This window comes from Anomaloglossus baeobatrachus, chromosome 6 (assembly GCF_048569485.1).
Source record: "Anomaloglossus baeobatrachus isolate aAnoBae1 chromosome 6, aAnoBae1.hap1, whole genome shotgun sequence".
Lineage (NCBI taxonomy): Eukaryota > Metazoa > Chordata > Amphibia > Anura > Aromobatidae > Anomaloglossus > Anomaloglossus baeobatrachus.
This window is the reverse complement of record NC_134358.1, coordinates 216,978,409-216,993,622: the sequence shown is the minus strand read 5'-3', so window position 1 is coordinate 216,993,622 and position 15,214 is coordinate 216,978,409. Positions and strand designations below refer to the sequence as shown.

The window sequence follows — 15,214 nt, the reverse complement described above, 5'->3', positions numbered from 1 at the left end:
TGAACATAAAATTACATGCGGGAGTGGAGAGCCCTGACTGACTCTAGTAAGAAGCTTCCCATTTTCCACAATACCGCCTCTCTACTAAGTGCATAAGACCTACGGGCCCCCACCCACAATATGTATGGGACCTCCCAAATATCTCTTGATGGATGCTGTTGAGTAGAAAACTATACACTGTCAGATTTTGTACAACTGAACCTTTAGTTTTCGGTGACATAAGGTGCTTTCAGGGGAGTCTGACAGCGGATCACTCACATGGGTCACTGGAGAGCTCAGCCTGAGCGTTATTGTATATGGGAGAGTTGTGCGAGGTAGTTGTTGGACATCACGTGGTTAAAAGCAATTTCTTGTGTATGCGGGGGCGCTATAGGGTACCGTATTTTTCGGACCATAAGACGCACTTTTTTTGCCCCAAATGTTGGGGGAAAGTTGGGGGTGCGTCTTATGGTCTGACTGTGGCTGCGGGGAATGAGGTGCTGCGGTGGAGCGGGTCATCGGGGGCACGAGCAGGCTATAGCAGCCTGCTGTGACCACGTGGGCCCGCTCATTACATATGCACGCCCATCCTCCCGCCCATTTCTCAGCGCAGAAGCCGGCGCTGACAGGTGGGCGGGAGGACGAGCGGGGACGCGCGCATAGTAAACAGCCGGTCCAAATGATCACCCCTGGCAGTTACAGCCTGGAGTGATCATGTGCGGCTGTATTCACTGCCCCCCGCGCGTCATCATCAGCGCGGGGTGCAGTGAATCAGTACACTCACCCGTCCCCGTGTGTGGAGCCGTCCCCCTGCACCACGCGATGTCTTCCTGTCTGTGCCGGTCAGCTGATCTGTGCTGATCAGCTGATCAGCACAGACAGGAAGACATCGCGTGCTGCAGGGGAACGGCTCCACACACACACAGGTCAGTGGTGCAGAGAGGAAGATGATCGGCTGCAGGGAGTGAGGAAAAGGTGAGTATAAAAGTTTGGTTTTTTTTCTCTGTGCTATAGGATACAGGCCATATACCAGGATGGTATATGAGCACGATGGGGGCATATAGCAGGATGGGAGTATATGAGCAGGATGGATGGGGGTATATGAACAGGATGGATGGGGGGTATATGAACAGGATGGGGGTATATGAACAGGATGGAAGTATATGAACAGGATGGAAGTATATGAACAGGATGGGGTATATGAACAGGATGGCAGTATATGAGCAGGATGGATGGGGGGTATATGAACAGGATGGATGGGGGGTATATGAACAGGATGGGGGTATATGAACAGGATGGAAGTATATGAACAGGATGGAAGTATATGAACAGGATGGGGTATATGAACAGGATGGCAGTATATGAGCAGGATGGATGGGGGGTATATGAACAGGATGGATGGGGGGTATATGAACAGGATGGGGGTATATGAACAGGATGGAAGTATATGAACAGAATGGAAGTATATGAACAGGATGGGGTATATGAACAGGATGGCAGTATATGAGCAGGATGGATGGGGGGTATATGAACAGGATGGGGGTATATGAACAGGATGGGAGTATATGAGCAGGATGGATGGGGGGGTATATGAACAGGATGGATGGGGGGTATATGAACAGGATGGGGGTATATGAACAGGATGGGGGGTATATGAACAGGATGGGGGGTATATGAACAGGATGGGGTATATGAACAGGATGGCAGTATATGAGCAGGATGGATGGGTGGTGTATGAACAGGATGGGGGTATATGAACAGGATGCGGGAATATGAGCAGGATGCTGGTATATGAGCAGGATGGGGGTTTATAGCAGGATCATATACAAGGCAGGAGGATCATTACCAGGATAGGGTACCTTGGTAGAGAATTTGGGGACATTACCCCCATAATAGTGTCAGCAGCAGATCCTCGCCCCATAACAGTGTGTCATGACCACATTTTTTTGCTTAAAGTTTCATTTTCCTCCTCTAAAACCAGGGTGCGTCTTATAGTCCGGTGCGTCTTATAGTCCGAAAAATACGGTAATTGTATTGAAAAGTCTGTATATTAGATCTTGATGTGATAAAGTTTTCGATACTGATTTCTGATTTCATTCCCGACCAGCCTGTCCAGTGAGGACTTTCGAGAAGGTCATCATGTCTTTATGGTTTTAACTGAATCTGTGCCTCAGATTTGGAGGTACCATACTTCACATAGTAACTGTTATTTACCTGTATTGGCTGCCACAGAAGTGGATACCACATTATTTATGATAGAGGGACTGGTTGGTACAGTGCTATTCATGTTCTCCACGTTCTCCTGAGGCTCTAGAACAGTCTGGAAAGTTGGTGACTTTTCAAGAACTTCAGACGACAGATATTTCTCCAACGAGGAATTTGGTAAAAGAGTTGGAAGCTATAGATATGTTAGCAGAAAGTCTTAGTAAACAAATAAATATTATATATTATTATAGTACTGATATTATATTTCATTAGGACATACTAGACAGTCCTATACACACAGGACAAAAGGTAAAGTGTCATAATGGTATATAGTAGAAAGTTTAAAGGGAATCTATCAGTAGAAATAACCCTCCTAGGCCTTCTATATAGTAATGTAGGTCATAGAAAGGTGAATAAAATGATACCTTGATATCTGCGATCCGATGTCTTATTCAAGAGAAATCCACATTTTTCTTAATATGTAAATGAGCTGTTAAGATCTATGGGCTGGACATAGATCTTCCACAAAATCTGCATCCAAAAATTATTTTAAAGGAAAGGTGTCATTACCAGTGTGAGAGATGGAATGCCTGACAGTCTGCTCTCCCAATCAACATGTCTCACACTGGTAACGCCTCCATTAATTTAAAATAAAATCTGGAGGCAAACATTCAAGGACATCAGTGTCCAGTCCATAGATCATAACTGTTTATTTACATAGTAGGAGAAATGTGAATTTCTCCGGAATAAGAAATCGGGTAACAGATATCAAGGTCTCATTTTAATCAACTTTCTATGCCCTACAAATGGGTTAAAGGGATTGCCTGGTCTAAATTCATAAGTCTACAGTCACTCTTAAACGGGCTTTACACGCTGCGATATCGGTATCGATATCGCTAGCGTGCGTACCCGCCCCCATCATTTGTGCGACACGGACAAATCGCTGTCCGTCGCACACAAAATCGCGCACCTCGTCACATGGACTTACCTGTCCTGCGACGTCGCTCTAGATGGTGATCCGCCTCCTTTCTAAGGGGGCTGGTCGTGCGGTGTCACAGCGACGTCACACGGCAGGCGTCCAATAGAAGCGGAGACGTGGAGATGAGCGGGACGTAAACATCCCGCCCACCTCTTCCTTCTCCATTGCCGGTGGAGGCAGGTAAGGAGATGTTCATCGCTTCTGCGGTGTCACACACAGCGATGTGTGCTGCCGCAGGAACGACGAACAACATCGTTAATTAGAAGAGAACGATTTTTTGTTTTAGGACGACCTCTCTGCGGCAAACGATTTTGGCTGCATTTGCGATCGTTTTAGGTCGCACAAAAGTGTCACAAGCTGCGATATCGTTAATGACGCCAGATGTGCGTCACTAACGATGTGACCCCGACAATAAATCATTAACGATATCGTAGCGTGTAAAGCCCCCTTTAGAGTGACTGCCGACTTAGGGCTCATTCACATGACCGTTCCGTTTGTCCTGGTCAGTTCCTGTTTTTTTCCGGACCCACGGACAGGACCATCTTTTCAATGTCTTTTGTGTAGGATCGGATGGCACATAGAAGCACTTTCGTGAGCATCCGATCCTACAAAAAAACACATCGGATGCAGTATGTCAGTTCTGTTATTATGGAACATGTCCTATTCTGTTCCGTAATAACGGACAGTGACTCAATACAAGTCAATGGGCCTGCAAAATCCCTGGAAGCCGCATGGAAGCACTTCCGTGTGACCTCCGGGTGCCCATGCAGTCTGTGTCCCGCTCCCTGCCAGCCCCGTGGCTGCCCGCACTGCAGTATCAGCAGCTTCTCACACTGCAGTGCGTGCAGCTGCGGGGATGACGAGCGCTGCTGTCAGGAGGTTAGATGAGATCATTACCAGCTGTGACAATCTCCTGCTCTCCTGACGTCAGTGCTGTCACTGCCTTCTATGCCTGCCGCGTTTTCACATCAAGTCTCGCGGGCGGCCCGAGACTGTCACTAGCAGTGACGTCACGGACTCTCGCGATTCTTTGCTGTGAACGCGGCGGGCATAGAATGCAGTGACAGCGCTAACGTCAGGAGAACAGGAGATCGTCACAGCAGATAATGATCTCATCTAACCTCCTGACAGCAGCGCTCGTCATCCCCTGCAGTGACCTGGGCTGACCTATTGATGTAAGCTCAGGTCACTGCACTGCTCTCCCAGCCAATGGGGAATGTTCTGTTCTTCATTGACTGGGACAGTGACTATGGTATGGATCGCCATGGGACACCCTTATTGGATTACGCCGGACCCGGATTTGATTGTTCTTTTCAATAAATTGGTGAAAGAAGGAATGTTTTGGGGAGTGTTTTTTCAAATAAAACTTTTTTTGTTGTCTATTTTCTTTTTATTACTGACTGGGTTTGTGATGTCAGGTATCTGATAGACGCGTGACATCTCTAACCCCAGGGCTTGATGGCAGGTGACATTACACATCTGGCATCAACCCCATATATTACCCCGTTTGCCACCGCACCAGGGCAATGGGATGAGTTGGGGCAAAGCGCCAGGATTGGCACATCTAATGGATGCGCCACTTCTGGGGTAGCTGTAGCCTGCTATTTTTAGGCTGGGGATAACAGTGGACCTCCCTAGTCTGAGAATACCAGACCACAGCTGTCTGCTTTACCTTGGCTGGTGATCCAATTTGGGGGGGACCCCGTTTTTTTTGTTTTAAATTATTTATTTAATTTAAAATAACAGTGTGGGGTGCCCTCTGTTTTGGATTACCAGCCAAGGTAAAGCTACCAGCTTTGGTTTGCAGGCTGCAGCCGTCTGCTTTACCCTAGCTGGCTACAAGAAGGGGGGACCCCCACATCGTTTTTTTAATTATTTATTTATTTTTTTGCTAAATACAATGCTAAGCACCCTTTAGTGCCACATGAAAGTCACTAAAGGTGCCAGCGTAGAATATGCGGGGAGGGGGGGGGGTAGGACATTATATATGTCTTTCTCATCTATCTATCTTTCTACCTGTCTATCTATCTATTTATTTATCCCTCTGTTCATTCATTCATTCATTCATCTCTCTATCTCTATGTCTGTCTATCCATCTCTATATCTACTCATCTATTTATCTTTCTTGCTACTTCCGTTTTTTGCGGTCCGCAAAAAAAAGCCGGAAGTCACACGGATGACACACGGACCGTATACGGAATGGAACGGATGTCACACGGATGCATCCGTGAAAAAAACGGACCGTTTTTTGCGGACCGCAAAAACGGAACGGTCATGTGAATGTAGCCTTATGGATTTAGACCAGACAACCCCTTTAAGAGTGTTGGTCCTACTGACAGATTCCTTTTAAGACCGTATTCATACATATCTATCATTTTGTCCAAGAACATGCATAGACCATCTATAAAGCAGGTATATTCTCTAATTTAATAATCACACATGTTCATGGCAATCTTGAAAAAGTGCTGTATACAATACCCTCTATACAGTGTGTCCACCCATATCCTGTCCACCGCCATTAATTTGAGAACGGCGGCAGCTATAGGCATAGAATTGGTGTCTAGGTATAGTAAAGTATCCATGCGCTACTCAATGAAACCACCTATTGCGCCACCTGGTGGAAAACAACGGAGTTAGCATTTTTATCTCGAAAACGGAACGAGATAGAGGAAAAAAAGTGAATTACAAAGCTGTAGGGCATCATCAATTCAATACGAATCGACACCTTGCATACAGAAATGCTATGATTAGAACGTGTAAAACTCACAAGGCTGTGGACATGAAGAGATACCCCATGGAGATCTTCCTACAAGTCATTGGGTATGGTGGCTGCGTAGAGGGGCTTCCACGCTCACCTGACCTGACCACATTGGACTTCTTTCTCTGAGGTCACATCAAACAGCAGGTGTATGCGACCCCTCCACCAATATTGCAGGACCTACGACGACGTATTACAGATGCTTGTGCGAAAATGTCACCTACCATATTGTACAATGTGCAGCAAGATTCAGTATGCTGTCCAGAGTCCAGATGTGCATTGCAGCTGACGGTGGCCACTTTGAGCATCAAAGTTAAATGAGCACCATATGCGTGACCAGCATTCAATGTTTTGGGGGGGGTCATGGGTTTCATATCATAGCATTTCTGTATGCAAGGTGTCGCTTTGTATTGAATTGATGATGCCCTAAAACTTTGTAATTCACTTTTTTTTCTATCTCGTTTCGTTTTCAAGATAAAAATGCTAACTCCGTTGTTTTCTACCAGGTGGCGCTATAGGTGGTTTCATTGCGTAGTGCATGGCTACTTTACTATACCTAGACACCACTTCTATGCCTATAGCTGCCGCCGTCTCAAGTTAATGGCAGTGGACATGATATGGGTGGGCACACTGTATATGTTCTTCATAATATATAACACAAACTCTAATAAAAATAAATGGAAGAAATAAGAATATATACCTCTTCTACAAAAGTTGCAGTTGTTTCCCTTGATCTTGTTGAGATGATCTCGCTTGTATTTGAACTTGATTTCCCTGGTGGTGTCTCAGATATGTGGTTCATATTCTCTTTAGTCAAGGACTCTCCTCGGAGAGGATCTATTACATCATCATCACGTCTGCCAATTTCTATAGAAGTGATGTTCTTATTGAGTTCAGGCAAAATCCAACTTAAATAGTCCAAGTCAGGTCTAATCTTATCCCCTTCTTTAGTGTTTAGGTGAAGTAAATCTAATTGGGGGTTACTATAGTCATCCCCATAGTCGGACAGATCTTCAAGGCTTGGATTCTTAATTAGTGAAGAAAGATCTTTAAAACTGGTCATTCCCTCCTCTTGGTCATCTTGATCTGTCAATGAATATTCTCGATTGGGTGGAATGTTTTCGTAGAGTGCATATGGAATAAATCTTGAAGGCCTCAGGACAAAAGTCAGGAAAGACTGCATATGGTCGGATTTTTGGGGTTCACAACTCTCTTTGTGTTGGCAGTTTACAATATAGCACTGCCTGCCCAACATCCAGGAGAGGTCACAACCGGAGTGGTTACAACAAGCCATGATGCAGTCAGACATAGTTCTGGCATTCGCCACTCTCTTCAAGTGCGTCTTTTGTAAATCAGGCGATATAGCGGCATTACTGAGCACGGCCCCTTCTCTGCACTGGTCACAAAGATGTCCTGGAAATGACATAATTAAGACAAGATAGTTGTGACAAGAAATCTGGCTTTTAGTTAACTAGTTCAGCTTTTTAACGTTTTGTATGTGAATTTATGTCAATATTTCAAATGGATAGGCTGCCTTTTATCTTTCATTACTAAATAGTGTTTTCTTTCCTGATCTAGAGAGCTAGATTTCTGTTTTATTTGAAAGCTTGTAATTAAAGAGGTATTTCCATCTCCAAGATCCTATCCCATTATGTAGTAGGCGTAGTAATAATAATCATATTAGCAAATACCTCCAATTATAGTTCTCCTGATGTAGAAATTTCTCTTACCTCATGTGCAGGGTATTACAGCTTAGGTATCTATGGTTACAACCAAGAACAACTAACTGTCGCTATATGAGTGGATGTAACCATAGATTCCTAAGCTGCAATGCCCTGCACATGAGGTAAGAGACATTTCTAGATCAGGAGTGCTATACTACATTTTTAATTGGAGTTATTTGCTAATATTATTACACATACTACATAGTTACCGACAAGGGAAAAGAAAGCGCAAATAGGGTATTACCAGATATATAAAAGGGCAGTGTGTAGTGGTATACACTCACCTTATGTGGTTGTGAGGGTCACAACCACCAGAGATAATAATAATAACAATAAGTTTTATTTCTATAGCGTCAACATATTCCGCAGCGCTTTACAATTCAGAGGGGACATGTACAGACAATGTGAGACAATACAAAATAACAAAATTAAGATACCAGGAGGAGTGAGGGCCCTGCTCATAAGCTTACAGTCTATGAGGAAATAGGGGAGACACAAAAGGTGAATGGGGGGGAGAAAAGCTTGTCATATGTGGTCCAGCCATCGATTTAATAGGGGATTCAAAAGCAGCTGCATGAACCCGTCGGTGAGAATTTATACAGGTACAGGGGACGAGAACTGGAAGTAAGTTTTTGGGAAGGGCAGAAAGGGACTAGATTAGATCAGGGCAGTGAGGTGATAGGCTAGTCTACAGAAATGCGTTTTTAGGGCCCTCTTAAAGGTGTGGATGTTGGTAATTAATCGGATTTCTCTACAAATAATGGTGGCTGCCACAGCCCCACGTGGTTGAGTCTTCAAAGCTGGAGAGGAGAAGGGGTTAACACTGCGCTGTCGCCAAAAAAGATGAAAAATTGTTGATTAACTAATAATTTTATTCCATAGGTTTACGCGTTTGGAGGTATAGGACCTCTTCTTCAGGACAAAAAAAATCAACAAACTGTTGATGGTTGATTTGTTGATTTTTTTGGTCCTGAAAAAGAGGTCCTATCCCTCAAAACGCGTAGACCTATGAAATAAATAATTCTTAGTTAATCAACAATTTTTCATCTTTCTTGGCGTCAGCGCAGCATTAACCCCTTCTCCTTTCCAGCTTTAAAGACCTACTACATTGAAGGATAGCAACCTGGAGATAAAAATACCCCTTTAAATGTATCCATGCTTAATATCAAATTACAGGGGTAACAGTACACAACAAGAATCTATGAGAGTTTGTGTCTTCTGACATGAAATGATAAAGAGCAATGTCAGATTTTCAGTTTATTTAAAGGGTTAATGCTTAGCACACAACTGTTCTACAATGGGTGGAATCTTGTAGCTCAGCCCTACTCAAGTTAATGAGGCTATCTTGCAATAATAGAAAGGAAACCACTTCTTTTTTAATCTTATAAATCCCTTTAGGAGTGCAGATGTTTCAGAGTATGTGCACACATTAAGTATTTGGCGCAGAAATTTCTGCACCATTTGTGCATCTTTTGGTTGCAAAAATGCAGTGCTCAAAACGCACGTTTTTAGTGCAGATTTTTCCCATACATGCAGCAAAAACACTGAAAGAATTGATAGGGTATGTGTCCACACTGAGTTTTTGGTGCAGAAATTTTCTTCACCAAAATCTGCACCTTGTGGCAGAAAAATGCATCAAATGCATGCGGGTTTTTTTGTGCATTTTGGTGAGGTTTTTTTGTGTTTTTTGTAACATGTGTTTCTTTAGTGAAATCAATGACTGGAAGGGATACAAAACACAGGAAAAAAACCCAAAAACAATTGTCATGCTGCTTTTTTTTTTTTTTGCACCCAAAACTGCAAGGCAAAAAGAAGCAATGTCTGCAGAGGACTTCAGAATTCTAATTGACTTTGCTGAGATAAAGATAGACATGCAGATCTGGGCAACAAACTGCACCCAAAACTGCACCAAAAATGCACAAGGCCATAAGCTGCAGCTTTCAATCTTCACATTTTCTGCAGGGAGAAAATAAGCAATGTGTGCATGGGACTTCAGGATTCTCATTGACACTGGCATCGGGGTTCTCATTGACACTGGCATCGGGGTTCTCATCGACACTGCCATCGGGGTTTTCATCAGGTTTGTTGAAAAATCTACACTAAAAAAACAACGTCTGTCTTAAGGGAACGTGCACAAATCAACTAAATCTGAGAACGGCAACATTTTCTAAAATCTATAGCATATCAATTCTTTCAGTGTGCTTTCACTCATAGACAGGAATGAGAAAGTGAAAAAAGCTGCAAAAATGTTACAGCATTTTTTGCTGTTTTTTGGTGAATAAAACTAACTTTATTAAACATGTACTGTATCTAAAAAATGCTGGAAAAAAATGGGACAAAAACGCTGCTAAAATGCCACGAAAAATACAGAAAAAAACGCTAAAATATTCCTTGTCCTCTTGAGTCCTAAGTTATATAGCCTTATGTGAAGAGTAAGGAATGTTTGCCCTTATATCCTCACCTTTGGGAAATCTTGTAAATGCAGCCATATCATGAACGCAGCATTTTTATTGCTGATAGAGTAGGTTTTGTGTGTAGCAAAAATGTGTGTGAATAAAGTCTTACTTCGCTCTATCAGAGAAATAGGACTCCAATGGGACAACCAGCAATATGTAAGCAATATGTAAGCAGATTTTCCCAAATGTCAGCGGCAAATATTAATCCTCAAAGAGTGCGGGAGGAGAAGCATGATCACATTAGCTAACCTCCAGCATGATATTATCACTTACCAGCTATTGTGCACAGCCAGATAAAAAGGGAGTATACACACAGGGTGAAGACGTTCGGTGCCATCACTGTGTGCTGAATGTGAACACCTCCTTCTGTGAAAAAATCATATTCTGGTTTGATGCCTGAAAGGGAAAAAAAAAGATTGAGTCCAAAAAATTATTATTAAATTGCAAAAGTGTTGGACACTTGATACATACAATATGTGTCAGTATTAGTATGTATAGTATTGACAAAAGAAGATAAAAATATCATTGCTGTCTTCAAGATCTCTAAAAAAAATGACCATGCACCTGTATGGGGCACTTCCACATTCACGTCGATAGAGATGACCTCCGATGATACACCCATGAACAGAGGTTGGAGGAAAATAGATATGTTTTCCAGTCCTGAATGACCCGTTTAAACCAGGGTTACTGACATTTTCTATATCAATGTCTGCAGCTGCTCCTTATCGACAGACCAAGAACATATAATCCTTTGGTGCGTCCCGACTCTGAATAGGATCCTACAGATCCAGCAGGGGACAACCCCACCTGGATCTGATTTTGGAGCCACTCACATGCCACTCGGGTCAAGATTTTCATTTTCTTACAAATAACCTCTTTAACCTTATTTATTATATGTCTTATGTGTCCAATGATAAAATATATTACAAAGTAATTAAACTGTCATGAGTGTGTCATGAGTGACAGACAGTCCTGTGGTGTCTAGCTATAGAAGGTCACAGCGTTTGGCTGCGCAAACTGCTCCCAGATTTTCTATTACTTCTGCTTGGTTTTCATCCCTTTCCCTTTAGGACCCTGTGGAGTTCCTCAGTCTTTCAGCTTCTTTTCATCAGCACTTGCCTTGTGGCTTTATGTTAGTGATAGTTCTAACTTTCCACGGATCCTGAGTGCAAGCAGTCAGCTTGCAATCATCTGGAGTACTTTGTTGCATTTTGCAGTCCATCTCCCTGTATCTATTGTGAGATAAGTTGCTTATTTTCCCTTGTTTGTTATGACTGTGTGTCCTTTAGTGCCTAGTGGGGTTGACGAAGAGCTCATCCCATCCACTCCCTACCTAGGGCCCAGACCAAGGACAGCCTAGGGCCACGTATCCAGCTTGGTGCATAGGTGCGGAACCTATATAGGGCGGTGAGGAAACCCAGGCTTGGTCAGGGGTCACCATCTCCCCCTTCCCTAGACACAGGGTTTCCCTTCCTTCCCGTAGCAAGCGTGATGTAAACATTGTCGTATAGATGGAGGAATCCCAGTTAGATGTTTGAACTCATATACGTACATAAAGAATAATAAGTAATAATTAATTAAATAGTATTTTTGCATATTTTACTTAAAGACTGAAATGCTTTGATATAAAAGACAATGTCTAATCTATGTTATGTATTTGCAATAACGAAAGTGTCTTGTGCATTATAGCATAAAATAAGTCAACTGTAATAGTATTCTTCCATCCATTTACAGATTAATACAAAACTCTGGTTATACCTGTTTTTGGGAACCTGTATGTCAATCATTACATCCTATGTATCATCATTACTTGGATTTCCATGAATACTGAACTGAAATTCTGCCAAGTTATACAGCGGTAAACTATTCTCATCTATCTTGGCACATGTATGGAAATGATCTGTTTCTCAGGACTAAGGGGTACTTTGCATGCTGCGACATCGCTAGCATCCCCCGTCGCACATGCGATATCTTGTGATAGCTGCCGTAGCGAACATTATCGCTACGACAGCTTCACACGCACTTACCTACCCTGCAACGTCGCTCTGGCTGGCGACCCGCCTCCTTCCTAAGGGGGCTGGTCGTGCGGTGTCACAGCGACGTCACACGGCAGGCGGCCAATAGAAGCGGAGGGACGGAGATGAGCGGGACGTAAACATCCCGCCCACCTCCTTCCTTCCGCATAGCCGGTGGAGGCAGGTAAGGAGATGTTCCTCGCTCCTGCGGCTTCACACACAGCGATGTGTGCTGCCGCAGGAATGAGGAACAACATCGTATCTCCTATTGGTGCGACATTATGAAAATGACCGACGCTACACAGATCACCGATTTTCGACGCTTTTGCGATCGTTTATCGGCGCATCTAGGCTTTACACGTTGCGACGTTGTTACCGGCGCCGGATGTATGTCACTTTCGATTTGACCCCGACGATATCGCAGTAGCGATGTCGCAACGTGCAAAGTACCCCTAAGGGAAAGCCATGGGAGAACACTTCTAGGAACGTCTATGGGAACCTAACTGGCTGTTAAAGGGAACCTGTCACCAGATTTGGTGACTATAAGCTGCGGCCAGCACCAGTGGGCTCTTATATACAGCATTTTAACATGATGTATATAAGAGCCCAGTCCGCAGTGTAGAACGTAAAAATCACTTTATAATACTCACCTAAACGGTCGGTGAGGTGCAGACTGGTCGGTTGGGTGTCTCCGTTCTCCAGGACCGGCACCTCCTCTTTCAGCCATATTTGTCCTCCTTCTTCTGAAGCCTGGGTGCATGATGTGTCCTACATCATGCACAAAGGCCAGCATTGAGGTCCCGCTCATGCGCACTACAATACTTTGATTTGCCCTACTCAAGGCAGATCAAAGTGAGCCTGCACAGGACCTCAATGCCGGCCTGTGTGCATGACGTAGGATGCGTCATGCACCCAGGCTTCAGAAGAAGGAGGACAAAGATGGCCGAAGGAGGAGGCGCCAGACCCAGAGAACGGAGACACCCATCCGACCAGTCTGCACCGCACCGACCCTTTAGGTAAGTATTATAAAGTGATTTTTATGTTCTACACAGCGGCCTGGGCTCTTATATACAGCATGTTAGAATGCTGTATATAAAAGCCCACTGGTGCTGACCGCAGCTTATAGTCACTAAATCTGGTGACAGGTTCAGCTTTCCCAGAAACAGATATGGTGGAATAAAATTTTTCCAACATCATAAACAGCATCAAGTTTATAATTCCGGATTTGTATTTCTCTAGGAGGTGATATCCTTCATATGTTTAAGGGACAGAAAATCTTGGGCTAAAAAGGGAAATTAATTCCACAGTGTAGGGTGCACTCAAAAAAGGCTACGTTCAGACGATCAGTATTCGTTGAGTTTTTGACGCTGCAGAATTTCTGCACCATTTCCGCACCTTAATTTACTTGAATCATTTTTATTGCATTTCTGAAGCTTCGTTTTTATCGTTTTCTTTATCTCTGTTTGGAGTGTCATCCATTAAATTAAGCTGTTTTGTTTTTTTAAATTCCCTGGTATTTACATCGTTAGGTGCGGATTCTATGCATTTTTATGCATTTCTACAGCGTAAATGCACCATAAGCACACGTGTTTTTGACCTGCGGATTTTTCGCATCTAATGTATGTCTATGGGGAAAATCTGCACAGAAAACTCAGTATACCAGGAAGAGAAACTGACATGTATCTGATTGGAAAAATGCACCGCAAGTGAGTATATGTAGCGTAAAAACAAAACGCAGGAGACAGGAGATTTCTATGAATCTATCCACTTTAATTGTACTGTAAAACGCTGCGTTTTTGACACAGCATCAAAAACGTGAGCAAAACTCATTCTAAACTTTGCATATTTAGCAAACATACGTGTATCGTAATCATTGTAAAATAAATATGAATTTGTGAAGTAGAGAAAGGATATTCCTATGTCCTCGAGTCCTACAATATACCGTATGTGTAGAGTAAGGATTATTTGCTCCTACATCCTCACGTATGGGAGATCTTGTAGGAGCCATATCTTCAGTATATCCTGTTTCATACATTCCCTGTATCAGTGCGTATAATAGTATCAGAAGGTATACAGCTGAAAGGGGAGGTGCATAGTATATACTGTATATATAGTTATATATAATGTATTGAAGAGTGTAAATATCTGACTGTTTAGGATGGAGCAGTCATTTCAGCTGACAATAACCATACACCATTATGAGGCATCACTGCTGGCGCAATGTGTGGCAATGGTTTCCAGAGGTAAGCAGCTCCCATGTGGCAGATGACAATGCTTACAGCATGAGCTTGCAGTTTCTGGCCCTCAGCTAATGACAGCAGGCAATGACAGACCAGGATTTGCAGCGCAAGACGCACAGTCCTTTGTTTCCTACCTGATAATGGTGCTGAGATGCTGACTGATGCTGGTGCGATGCTCAGGATTCCGGCTGGTGCTTGTCAGAGGCTCTTTATGTTGTGCTGCCTGATGTCTTCCTCTTGTACACAGATGGGCTGGAGGTGAGGGGAGTGGTGGTGGAGCTGCTGCAGGGGGTGGTGGTGGAGCTGCTGCAGGGGGTGGAGGTGGGGCTGCTGCAGGGGGTGGAGGTGGGGCTGCTGCAGGGGGTGGAGGTGGGGCTGGTACAGTACTGGTACACTGTGGATCAGACAAGGAGAGCTGATGATGGTGTATTCATAAAGAAGAGGAAGGAATCACCCATATACAATCACTTCCAATACGTTTTATTGGACAGATTTCAATATGTATTCATTGCAGAGAATTCCAAAAATCAGTGTTTATTCCGGTGGGATCTTGTGCGATATATCTGGAGCTCTTCCCCCCATCTGCTCACAGGTGGCAACTACATGACCATGGTTCATTTTCACAACTGATCATTTTTGTTTCATAACATAAGTAAAGCCAGAAATGTTGTGCAGCTTCTCGCCCTCCGTCCTATGTAGGAGGTTAGAATGATAGATTATCCACAGATATGGGATATATTTGATGTATCTATTAACCTGTTGTCGCGCAGTGACTACCAGGTTCTGCCAGGTATAAGGGAACACCCGCCGAGCACCGCACACACAGGGTACACCGGGAACACTATACAACAGTGGGCC

At 43.6% G+C, this 15,214-nt stretch overlaps 1 protein-coding gene across 1 annotated transcript in view; it reads right to left on the bottom strand.

Moving 5' to 3' along the window:
* KIAA0319 (KIAA0319 ortholog) overlaps window positions 1–14,658 on the bottom strand; it is a 75,428-nt gene extending 60,770 nt beyond the window's left edge. The window contains exons 1-4 of the mRNA XM_075314685.1: window positions 14,491–14,658; window positions 10,375–10,497; window positions 6,622–7,334; window positions 2,194–2,377 (exon numbers count right to left, since the gene is read on the bottom strand). Of these exons, the coding sequence (XP_075170800.1) occupies window positions 2,194–2,377; window positions 6,622–7,334; window positions 10,375–10,438 (961 nt within the window). The 5' untranslated portion in view covers window positions 10,439–10,497; window positions 14,491–14,658. The remainder of the gene's footprint in view (window positions 1–2,193; window positions 2,378–6,621; window positions 7,335–10,374; window positions 10,498–14,490) is intronic.
* Window positions 14,659–15,214: the final 556 nt, after the last annotated feature.